This window comes from Neopsephotus bourkii, unplaced genomic scaffold, assembly GCF_033783945.1.
Source record: "Neopsephotus bourkii isolate Nb327-2 ecotype Australia unplaced genomic scaffold, CSIRO-AGI_Nbou_v1 NB_1749, whole genome shotgun sequence".
NCBI lineage: Eukaryota > Metazoa > Chordata > Aves > Psittaciformes > Psittacidae > Neopsephotus > Neopsephotus bourkii.
This window is the reverse complement of record NW_026902223.1, coordinates 7,141,381-7,154,028: the sequence shown is the minus strand read 5'-3', so window position 1 is coordinate 7,154,028 and position 12,648 is coordinate 7,141,381. Positions and strand designations below refer to the sequence as shown.

At 47.9% G+C, this 12,648-nt stretch overlaps 1 protein-coding gene across 1 annotated transcript; it reads right to left on the bottom strand.

The window, feature by feature from the left end:
* Nucleotides 1-2,266: 2,266 nt before the first annotated feature.
* On the bottom strand, nucleotides 2,267-9,944 carry TEKT3 (tektin 3). Its single transcript, XM_061377133.1, has 8 exons — nucleotides 9,886-9,944; nucleotides 8,621-9,233; nucleotides 7,996-8,079; nucleotides 6,336-6,406; nucleotides 5,953-6,096; nucleotides 4,489-4,711; nucleotides 3,667-3,821; nucleotides 2,267-2,643 (listed from the first exon to the last, which is right to left on the bottom strand). Exons 2-8 carry the CDS (start codon nucleotides 9,197-9,199, stop codon nucleotides 2,427-2,429), a joined length of 1,473 nt encoding a protein of 490 aa, XP_061233117.1. The 5' UTR covers nucleotides 9,200-9,233; nucleotides 9,886-9,944; the 3' UTR covers nucleotides 2,267-2,426.
* Nucleotides 9,945-12,648: the final 2,704 nt, after the last annotated feature.

Below are 12,648 nucleotides of genomic sequence, written 5' to 3'. Positions count from 1 at the left end.
CCCTGGTATATACATCAACCATAGAGGCTGCTCAGCTGCAACCCCAAAACCAACCCTGCAGTGATCGAATGGAGCAGTTCAGTCATGGGAGGCAAATCCATCCCTGAGCCGGAGATCCTGCCACATGCCACGTGTCTGTTGGAATTTCCCACAGATCCCTCCCCCTAGAGACCCATTTTAGAGGAGTTCCATTGCAGGGCTGGCTCCTGTCATGGGATGCGCCCAGGACACAGTGTAAGAGGAGAAAAGAAGACTCAAATTGAAGCACATGCAGAATTAGACAATCAAAGTGCTTGGGGGGGATTTCAGAGTATCAGTTACCAGAAGAAGTAACATCAATATTGTCGACTTGTGGAAAACTGGCTTGGAGGGAATGAAACCCCAAAGGGACCAGGGAATTCTCTAATGTCTGGGAATCTGCTGCAGGAAAGCGGAAAATGTTTGTGAAAGAAATGAGAGAAGCTGCAACTGGAATTCCTCTGGTCACAGCTCAAATGGAGGAAAGAAATGCAGTGCCAACATTGTGTAAAGAGGCATCGTGGGTAGGACAAGATAACATTTAGTTGGGCAACTGCGACACCACATAAATGCTGTCAATTAGGAGAAAGCCTTAAAGGAGTCGGGCTACCGGGAAAGATGAGTGTTTGGGGTGCTCTGAAAGCAAAACTGGAGAAGAGACTTTGGGTGCTGACTGTTGCTGATGTGCCCTCACAGTAAAACAGAACTAGGCTATTTCGTGACTCAAAACTGAAGGTGGAAGTGAAACAAATGTGAAGCTGCCGCTGATGGCAGGACTTTGCTCAAGTTAGTTAAAGGCTCATGCTTTTCAGAAGGGGACTGCAGGTGCCTCTGCTTCCCAGTGCTCAGCTGGGGACAAATGTGCAGGGCCCATTTCTCAAATAAGAAAACAGTTCTGCCTGGAAAGCAGCCATCTGGAGCAGGGCTTCAAAAGAGCAGCAGCACAGCCAAAATCACCAGGGTCTGTGAAAGCCTTCAGTAAAACGAGCACGGGGAGAGTAGCAGCACAAAGGCTTGCAAAGATGCTAACAAAAACTGCAAGTCCTGGTGGTTCAGTATGCCAAAGGCTTACTTTGGGATAAGTGGAGAAAGGGAAGATGTGATGAGCTGCACAGTTTTTCCTGCTTATGGCTGTATGTTCTCTCTGGAAAGGGTGGCTGCTGTCTCCAACAGGCTCCAGCTCCAAGATACACACGAAATAGAGGAAATCTATTTTTGGTCTCCATGAGACAGATGTGCTAGTAAAAAACATGGTTAAAAAGACAATGATTTCCTGTTTAGGGCTGCTGCTGTGAAGGGAGATCCTGGCGAGATGCTGAGCCCGGGTAGGGCATGGGCGCAGGTTACAGCTCTCCTTGGGAGAGCAGAAGGGCAGGTCTGACTGGAGCTGTGCTGGGAGATGGAGCCATCTGAGGATGCGAGACCAGGAAAGATGCTCTCAGCTCCTGAGAATTCCCCATACTGGGCCAGGAGGTCCATGCCCTGGATTCCTGAGGGAGGAGAAGGGACTTGAGCTTCTGCTCCTTTGGGATTCTTGGTGCTTGCAGGCTTTAGGCTGGGCTCAACTCTGCTTTGGTTTAAAGATTCGAGCGTGTTTAAGTGAGCCTAAGGAGACAATTTGCAGAGTGAATTTCATGCTGAACCTCAGATGGATAAAAGACTTCCCCCTCTGAAAGTTCAACCACTTGGTAAAATAGGTCTGGCTTGCAACAAGAGACCAGGTACCTTGGCAACTGGGCAAGACTGATGCATTTCTTTATCTTCAAAATGCATTGGTGCTTCCACCTACATGCAAGAGGTTACATTGGGAACTAATCCATACTCACCAAAGTGAAACCCACAGCAGTTTCTTCAGTTAGCTGGTTGGAAGCCCTTCCTCATTTGAAGATATTTTAGATGACATTTAAATTCTTTCTTAAAATTAAGAAATTATCATTAGAAATCAGCTTAAAATGCAAGTTTTTCTGTTTAGGAAGAGAACATACTGCAACGCTGCACCATTAAAAACACATTATGGATGTCAACAGTTAATTACTCTTTCAAGCAGCTTTACTTCCCATTGTGCTTTTCCCACATCAGACAGCCTCAACAGGAGGAAGGCATGGAAGTTTTTCCCCTAAAATCAGATTGCAAGTGTAGGAATGAATCCCCATGGGTGGATTTACTCTTAGTTGCATACAGGGTATTTTCAGCTATTTTCTGGCAGTGGAAAGAGACAAAAACAAAGGAAAAAGAAATATAAACCATAGAACACACCAAGTGATAGTTTAATGTCTACTCAGGGCTGCCATCAGGAAGGGAAAGTTTAATAGTGTGTTTTGGAAGCATCTTGGCAAAACTGGGGATGCATCCTAGCAAAACTGGGAATGTCTCTGGCTTCAGGTACTGTGAGTTTGGCTGAGCCCAGCCTAAACGCAACCCATCAGCCGTGGAACGACGGGAAAGGTCTTGCGCATCCCCATGCACTTCTCCTGGTCAATGAAGAGGGTGTTGGCTTTGACGGACAGGTCATGCTCCAGGACTGACTTGCTGCGAACCAGTGTTTGCAGCATGTCCTCGGCCTCTCTCAGCCTCTGGTGAAGGTTCTGAATTGCCTCATCAAGCTCGCAGACCTCACTGACAAGGCTGGAAGACAGCAAGAAACCCCATTAACAGTCCTGTCACAGGGATGGTTTCAACCATGCTGCTGCTAACAGGCCCCTTGAGCACAAGATTTCCCCCTTCAGCCTGTTCAGACTAGCTCTGAACCCACATTTCTGCCTGATGCATGGGAAAGATGAGGGCAGAGCTCCTCTGGACATCAGTAGGGAGGCATGGTTTGCTCTCTGGCTTTAGCAATGCACAGCCACAACTCCCAGAGCAGCTCATGCCACCGAGAAGAGTGATGTGGTTTCCTGTTTGGTTTTGCAGGTTTGTTGGTTCACCCTCCTGGATTTCCTTGTTCAAGGGTCCTCCCTGCACCTACAGGTGCACACATAGTGTAAAAGGACAGCTGGGAGAGGCTAAAAATGAATGTGAAACAAGTGGATGATGGAAAACACAATGGTGAGTTGGAGATGCTCAACAGGCTGGGTTTAAATGGCCTTTGAAGAGGCTTCCCATAAAGCCATGCCTAGAAGGCTCCAGGAGATGTGAGGCTTGGGGTCCCTCAAGGGGGTGTTGCTGAGCACTCAGGGAAGCCTGTTTCTCCACAGCCCCTTGGGGTGCAATCCCAAAGAGTTCACAATGTCCTTGAAAGGATTTCCAGTGTCTCCAGGCGACGGTAGAACAACCCTTACTGCTTTTCCATACAGTGCACCCTTTCTTGCAGTTACCTAAAAGGGAGGGAGCTAAATGCTGTCAGCACAAGCCTGGTGGAGAATAAAGGGCTTCTCCGTCAAAACTGAGCACTCCAGTCATTGGGAAGCAGGCAGGAAAGAAGATGAGGTTTATCCAAGTGGGAAAAACTCAGGCCCTGATGAGGTGGCATCAGGCTGGACCCAGCCACGGTGTACAGCCTCTGTGGCTGCAGAGCACCCAAAGGCTGGGATACCTGCTCACTGCTTCTGATTATATCAATGAGCTTATAGAAGGACTATTTAGGAAAATAAATAAAACCAATTTTGTCACCCAGTGATGCTCCTTGGGGACCCTGTGGTCCTGCCTTACCGGAGCTGGGGAAGGTCCCGGCACAGCTCCATGTTTGGTCTCCGTGTGCGCTCATCCAGCCGGGTCTGAGCCACTTTTAGCTGAGCTCCTTTGTCCCGAATGGCTTTGCGGATGGCTGCTATGTTCATCTCAAGCTCGAAGATTTCCTTCAGAGTCTGGGGTGGAAAACAAACACATACGTAAATTAAGAATAAGAAATAATAAATTAAAAATAACATTCTCAAGTGACAAAATCATTTCCCTTTTCTCTTGTCTGTCTGCAGAAAAAGCCACGTTCAATAAGCGAACCCCGGGCTCAAACCATTGTCACTCTGCCACATATCAGGGCACAGATCCAGAAGAGATTTCTCTTCAGGAAAAGCCATTCATTGGTGTTGCTGTCACATCAGAGGAGGTTTTGGAATAGTGATAGATCTCTTGAGTTACCAGCTTCCCAAAATTACTGCTTGTAGGAACTAATTGTCCATCAATAACAACCAACAGAGGGAAAGATTTTAATGGGTCCTCATTTAAGGATGTGGCATCAGTCCACAGTGCTCCAAGCCCAGTCTCTGCTCGGTTAATCAATACTGTGTTGAGCACTTTCCAGAAAGCTTTCCATGAGACCCACTGGCCCAAGCCAGGTGCCCATCACTGATCTCTGCTTGGCAGAGAAAACACATGGATAACCATGCAGCGAACTCATAGCACTGAGACTGAAAGCATGTCCCTGGGGGAGAAGCAAGCCCGTGAACCCCACACAGGCTGAAATAACTACCAGGAGATGCAATCAGCATCACTAGGAATGATGGTGTCACACCGAAAGGGAGGAATTCAGGCTACCTTGGCCAGGTGAGTCTGAATCTTGCTCTTGGCATCGGCTGTCTCGGAGATGCGGTTGGTGAAGGCGATGTTGACCGTGTTGAACTGGCTCCACATCTCATCGGCCGTCACTGCCAGCAGGATCTCGATGGTGTCCCGCACCTTGGCAGAGGCTGCCCGGTCATTCTGGGAGCGGATGATGTTGGTGTCTGTGAACTTGGCCCATGTCTCTGGCACCGTGATCCTGGCAGGGGAAAGGAGAAGCCCCAGTGAGCCCATGGGCAGGCATAGGCCCTGCCATGGGACCAGTGGGGTTTAATGTAGATTAAATCTGTGCTCTTTATTTGACCAGATGAAAGTGAAACATCTGGACACTATTTGTTCAGTAACACTTATCAAATGATGACATGCTCACTAGGACAGCTGTGGTACTTATGGAAGTTCAAACAAAAGATTTTCCCAGAAAAAATAGAGATATTAATCAGGCCTCGTATTTACACACTGGGGGCATTTAAGTGCCAAGTGATTCCCAGCTACACAACAACGCACAGTCGATTCATTTTGCTCATAACTCATCTCAGTTTCACACTAAACTGAGTGAGCATTAGATAATATTCCATTCCCTGTCTGTCCATTCAGGGTGAAGCTCACGCCTGTGCAATAGTCCAGAACAAGGTCAACAAAAGACTTAAATACCACATAAGCTCCATTTAAAACATGCTGATTCTCGGCACATTTTACCCCCCTCTGAATTTTAGCATAAATCCTTTGCAATTTATTTGCCTGTCTAAATATGTCTGAGCTCCACTGTGAATAATTCAAACATTAGAAAAACTGAATCAATCTACGCCCCACCATAAACTGCATGTGTCTGTGTGAGCAGCAGAGTTATTCCCTCAGCCCTTTGCCACTTAGGGCATATCCCTGCGAGTACTGGTTGAGGTCATCATTCATTTACTACAGAGCCAAAGCTGGATTCCTGGCACCCAAAAGCAGCTGAACTCTGTCCCAGGACTGTGCTCGCTATTTCTTTATCTCCTGTGTCATTTCGGCTCCCTGCCAAGCCCTCTTCAAGCAGGGGTGAACCCCCCTGACTTTACGTCAATGACAAGCACTCAGGCAAGCACTGACACATCCCTGAAATATGCATTAACTTAATGAGCTGTGCAGAGGTGCTGGGCTGAATTCATTTTTCAGGCTGATCTCTGAACCCTGATATAATGTTTAATTAGGTGGGACTCGCTTTCAATGGGATATTCGACTTGCTTTTGCCTGCAGGATGTTCAGCATCCAGCTGAAAGCAGAGGGTTGTTCTCCCATTATGGTGAGTGTAGAGAAAGGTGGGGGTCTCCAAGCAGGGTGGATGTGCCATGCATAGACACATGCCTTTATAGTGGGCTGGTGGAAACCAGCTCCCTGCTAAGGAGAGGCACCATGTCCCTTGGGGCCAGCTTGACACCCGTGTGCTGCCCAGTGTGTACTCACGTGGCATCAATCCGCTCCACCCCTTGGTAGTAGCTGATCCCATCGGAGGTGTTCCTCAGGTGGTGGCACTTTTCATCAATGCGGTGGGCCACCTGCTTGTCGGCCAGGTCCCTCTCCAGGTCATGCTGGGCCCCCCTGTTGGACCTTCAACACACAAACACCAGCCATCAGTGGGGAAGCTTGGGTGGAATGGTTTCCTTCCTACCCCTTTCCCCACAGCTCCTGCCTGGACAGCTATGTGCTCCCGCAAGCATCACTGCCAGCATCCCATGGAGCCCACAGGGGTTTTGTGCCTGCAGTGTGGGGAGAGGTAGGGGTCTGCTGGGGGTGCACATTAGAGCTGCAAATAGTCCTGCAGCATGAGGTAAGGGGTTCCTCCTTACATGAGCTGGGCTTTCGCCTTATCCAGGTGCTGTTGCATCCTCTCCTGGCAGGACTTGATGATGTCGACTTCCTAGGCAAAGGCAAAGCATGATCCCATCAGTGCCCATGCTAAGTCCCCCTGGCCACACTCATCCCCTTACGACTCTTCAGCCTCACACACAGAAAGAATTTGCCTGCTTGTCTTTCTGCCTGTTACAGACAGGTAGGGAATGGAGAAAATGCCCCCCAACCCCAGTGCACCCACTTGTGCAGCTGAGCCTGTGCATAGCAACCGGGAGGGGACAGGAGGGTGCTGTGGTTGCTGCCATGACCTCTGAATTTGCTTTCTGGGTAGGTTGCCAAGTGGTTTTTCATCTTGACATCAGTGTCAACTCCTAGTTAGTTCCACTATAGGGAGACAGGGACAGATCCTGACTCGATAGGAACAAGCACAGTGGCTTCCTGCACCAACAGCCCTACGCATCCCCGTCCCAAATCTGCCCTTTCTGCTCCGAAAAACGTTTTCCTCCGCATGAGAAATGGGACAAGAGGAGAGGAACTTTATTTTGGTGTAAATCCCCAGTCATTTCTAAGAATCATTGAGTTCCACTGGAGGAAGCCACGTGTTGCTCTCAGCCCACTTGACTTCAGCACAAATCTATGTATTTGAGAAGCCCCAGCAACCAGAGGCAGATGATTAGTGCTCCAAAACCAGGGATTTTTAAGCCCTCCTGTGTGCATTAGCCAGCTGAAAAACACAGCCTAAATGCATCCCAAACACTTAAACCCCACAATGCCGTTATGGAGATACCAGCTTTGATTATTTTCCTAAAATCTCATGACCTTTAATATAATCTTTTAATTTGTTGAGGCCTGACTCATAAGAAAAGATCTTCTAATGGAGCAGTGGCTTCACAGTCCCGGGGGCCGCAATTTCCTTCCCAGTTTCGTGCTGCCTTCGCAGTGATTGTATTTCACTGTACCCTGCATTAGGATCCCATCTTCTGTGCCAGCTCTCAGCATGTTTTCTTTTTATACATAATTTAAAGCAGACTATATAAAGGCAAGCAGGAGTGCACGTTTTTATGATCTCTATAAAATCCATAGCCTGAGCACACAAAGTCCTATTGCAGCCACACTGCTCTGAGCAAAGCAAAGCTAAGCTGGAGGTAGACGTAATATCTTTTATTAGAGTAGCTAATATAGTTGGCAAAAGCATACAAGCTGTCGGGCACACGCTGTCATCTCCATATCTGTGTGCATGTCTGTTAAATATATATAGATATATGTATGGGATATAGATATAGACATAGATCATATGTATGCAACACAGATGCATATAGATCCTGTGCTGGCAGGGCTCTAAAAGACAGGACAGACTCATAAATTCCCTAAAGAGGGACAGAGGACCCCAATGTGTTACACAAGCACACAGCTTGTTTTCAGCTATTCTTTCCTCCGTAAGGGCAAGCCTTGCCTACCCTGCATGTTCATGCTGCTGCATGGGGGAACACAGCCCCAGTCCAGAGGATTTTGGGGATCTGAGGATTTTGGGGATCTGAAGAGTTTTTAGCACCTCACCAGCATTATGGAGCCAATGAGGGATCGGGGCTGAAAAACCTATTTAGGGTAGCTTAGGTAAAAATAACTTTAACACACGATCTGTGTTGCCAAACTTACTCTGAAGAGCTGTTTCTCAACCTCATCATGGACAAGGTCAATGCCCATCCTCTTCTCTCGATGAAGCAAGCACTCTCGAGCAACCTGTTGAGGACATGCATCAGTGCCAGTGCTCCCTACAAGGGTGGTCCCCATGTCAAATAATGTAAGAAAAGAGAATATGGATGGGCATAGAGATGACATCATGGGTTAAAACGTACCCAGGGGAGATGGTTTAGCTGACAATGAGCAGCCCAGCTGCAACATCAGCATTAAATCAACATGAGGGAGCACACGTGTCCCTGGTGCAACCACAGCTGAATGCAGGGACCTGTGTCAGGCTTGATGCTGACCTCGCCAGAGCCTTGTAGTAGGACCTGGGCTTTTGCCTCCCAAACCAGGGTTTTGATATACTGATTATAAAAATATTTGGTTAAGCAAATACTGTTCTGACGTGCTCAGCATGTGCTGAGAGGGGATGCAGCAGATGGCAAGGGATTTGTTTATTACGAACTTAACTAATGGTCTCTTAATAAAAGCTTTCTAGATGTTACAGGGCTGTAATGAAACTTAACCAGATGTTTGAACGGCTGCAGATGTTTTAGCTGTAGGTTACAGCCTGCAGCCCATTGGACAGGGTGCTTACCTGGAGAGGGGCCTCTGTCTCAGTCAAGGCTCTCTCCAGTCGTTTCTTCACATCTGTGAGCGCCCTGGTCTCCTTGATCATCTCATCCAGCTCATGGCAGAGCTCGGACTTCCAGAATCCTATATCATTGACACGTACTCCCAGGTTTTTAGTGCTCTCTCCTTGGGCTTTCATTGTCTGCTGATGTTTATCCTGAATCATGCGGCAGGTATCATTTCTCAGGCACTCCGAGTTTTTACGTGAATTCTCTGACTCTTTGTAGTTGGTCATGTTGGACTGGTACCAGTCCTCAGGGGTGTAGTGGGTGAAGAGGTCTGTTCTGTTGCAAACGAAAGGCAGCGTCTTGCTTGGGGTTACCCCCTTGGCACATTTGGTAAAGGGAGCCAAAGTTGGGTTGATGGCAGCTGTTTTATAGTAGCTTCTGGGCATCCAGGGGAGGCGGAAGGTCTCAGGCAACGGGTAGTAAGGAGAACGGTACTTATAGCTTGAAGCTGTGGTGCTTATGGCAGGCAGAAACTTGTTAGGTGTTGATCTTGGATAGGCAGGGGTTGCAGTTAAGGGAGAGCCAACCAGCTCCATTCTTCAACACTGCTCTGCTACCCACGTATGTGTCCTGCACAAAGGAGACAGAAGATGACAACCTCACTCTTTAAGCTCCCGCACTTGGGTTACTTTTTACAGCAACATATGCAACTTATAATACAAATAGCAATGTACACAGCACCCACACATCCCCTGCACAGGCCTACAACTCTTGAAAGCAAATTCCTCCTGCCAGAATCCCATGCACTTGTATACATAAGGATTTGACTTTGCTGTTAGTATGTAGCATCAGGTCTTGAAATGTGGAGAGAAACAAATCATCGCTGCTAAGGAGAGTGACAGATATTATGCCTTCATCTTCCTTAAATCTGTCAATCCTGTGTAACTGTAGTTGCTGACTCTGGGCTGTTCATTTGTTTCTTTTGGCTGGGTTATCTGCTGATCTTATAGTACTCCAGATACTATTTTCTCTTTAAAAGTTCCATTACCAGCCCTCATAGCTTTGGACACACATCTGCAACCAACACAGCATGATCGGTGTGTGAGGGACTTCATCCTCATCACCTCTACCTTCAATTGCATTACATGCTCAAGTGAGGAGGATCCACGTGAGCTGAGCTTTGCAGGGCTATACCCAAATTTGAATGCCCCCTCACGTATTTCAACCTAAAAGGAACAGCAATCTCTTGGCTTGCAAAGGAAGAAAAATGTCTGTGGCTCACCTGATGTACAATAAATGCACTTGGAAAGGAAATATCCCAGAGTCTTTTCAGAGCAGCTCATAAACGCCACCCTTGCAGTAACCCTAGGAGGAATGACCACACAAGAAGATGTTGCTACCAGTAACCGCATACAGCAACGTGGGTGCTTATTGCTCTTTCCAGATTCAGGTTATCAATTATAATCAGAAATGTAATGTAAGGGCCATCAAATGTACCTAACATGCCTAATGTGCGGACACTCGGAGGGTATGTTGTGCTTGGTATGAAGCTCTTGTGTGGTTACAGGTATCCCCCACTAGGGCTCTTGCAGCCAGCTGCCGTGCTGCGGGGACGTGTCCCTCCACTAAGATCAAGACAACAAGATCCCTAGATGGGAGTAGGGTTTGACGTGTTGCATGTGCTGAATCCTATTTGTTATAGGATGATATCAACTTTAATCCTTTAAAAGTGGGATGCTTGCATGACACAAACTCACTTTTATTCTAGAGCAAAGCAATCGCATGGCTAGAGGTTTAACTGCTCCTCCTGGCCTGCCCTGAGCACTCTGCATCTGTAGGTGAGCTGATTCTAAAATCATAAAACCCTCGATAAAGAGCGTTTCTTTCATCTTGGTCACCTCTGCAGCAAAGAACGCCTCTTTCTGCACAAGGGCAGGACCAAGGACTCACACTTGCCTACTGGAAAGCTTAAAAGGCAATAGATGGGAGGAGACACACAGAGCCAGGCAGGCTCTGCCTGTGAGCTGCTGTTGCTGTAACCCTCTAATGCCAGACACTTGCAGCTCACTGACTTTCTTGGAGCCATTCCCTTTTACACCAGGCAATGAGCAGACCACACAACTCATTAAAGGACATGTTTTCTAACATCTAGCTATGGGGAGAGGTGACCTAAAAGACTTCTTGTGTCACTGGTGCCTGTAAAGCTTTGATGCATTCAGACAAAGCGTCTCAAAATGCAGTATTATATAAACAGATGGCAAATACAGGAGAATAACTCCTTTAGCTAAGGCAAATTGGAGAAAAATAGGGATGAGTCAGAGGGGAAAAGTGCGCAGCTTACAGCTGGGAAATCACTGAACTTTGAGGACTGCATTCTCAAGCCTTGCCCAATTTTGGCCATGCTGGCATGGGCTGCCCCAGTACCTGACTTGACAGCAGCATAGCTGCAGGCACTAAGTCTCACCCCCAGATCCAGCCTGGCTGAAGAGCCTGTGGGATCAGCAGTGGGAAACTCACACCCTCCCATTTAGCAAAGAAGCTTTCACAAACACGACCCCTCTGAGCCAGTTTGGCAGAACCGAGGACGAAATGTCTGTGCTCAGGTCCAACAAAAACCACTGTGTGTGCTGGTTCCCACAAACCAGTGCCTTCAGCCCTTTTGTCCCTGCTAGGGATAAACCACTGCGCTTGCCCGAGCTTCTCACCACTTATTTATACCTGAGAAACTGCATTCAGAGAGTGGGAGACGGCTTCCCTGGCTCCCACCCCTGCAAATAATCCCCTTTTCACACATGTTTAAGAAAGGAAGGAAAAACCCTTGGGAATGGACTGGAGTTAGTATTCCCTGCATTTCCAGCTGAAGTAAACACCCCTGCATCCCCCTCATATAAGCAGTCCTAGGGTGATACTTTTTACCATCCCTGAAGACAAACACACGTCATGATCCACCAGCCACCTAGTTTGAGTACATCTGGATGGTATAAGAGATACTGGGGAGGAATAGGAGAAATACCTCCTGTTTAGTCCCAGTTAAAGCAAACTCTCACCTGGATGTGGGATGCAGGGTGTCTAGGGCTGCTACTTGCTGGTGTGCTGTCAGGCTCGGTGGCAGCACTGTAAGGCACTGAAGCATCCCTGGTGTCAGTGACACAGAGCCAGGGGAGCATTGCCATGGGCGCAGGTTGCTCAGCAACCAGGTTCTACCCAGGGCAATTCCCTGCTGCTGCTATGGCAACCTGATGCAGCCACTGGGCAACACAGTGCTCTCGATGGGCAGCATGGGGCCAGCCCTGGGCAGCCCAGTGCAGACTCTGTGCCTTTGTGGGCAACTTGATCCCTTGGCCAAACAGCCCTTGGGCATCCTAGTACCACCCAGGGCAACCAATTGCTGCCCATGGGCAAACCAATGCTCCTGATGGGCAAACCAGTGTCCTTATTGCTTCATTTTACCACTTTAGGTTAACCATGAGCTATGTGGATGGCTCATTACTCAGACACATCTGTGTTCCCATAGCCTTTTTCAGTCTCCTCTCATTTTCCCAGCCATTCCAGCTACAGCTTGAGCCTGTACCAGAGTTTTACAGCTTCTCGTGCGAGCAGGGACACCCTGCCCCACCACTCCTGCTCTCTATGCACGCACAAGGAGCTAGCCTCCTTGAGAAAGCCATGCCTCCGCTGCCAAAGATCTGACATAAAAAATAACTCCAGCTCTTTGGTGTATACAAAGCTTAGTGCACTTTGATTTCACTTTAAACACACGTCTTGCTTTAGCCGGGTGAAGAATCAACTTAATCAAAGAGAAATAAAAAGTTCAGCACACAAGTTGCTTTTCTAGAGCTAGACCAGCTAAAATAACTGAAGTTAAAGCAAAGCAAGCTCTGCCCCTGGGCAGGATACGCTCACACCCTTGGGCCAGCTCTGCTGTCTGGTCCTTGCACATTCCCAGCCTCCATCTACACCCGCTCCAGGCAATTCTGTTCAACTGAATCACTGCACGATGAGGAACACCACTAATTGTTGGAGGCAACCACATGATTTGGAAGAA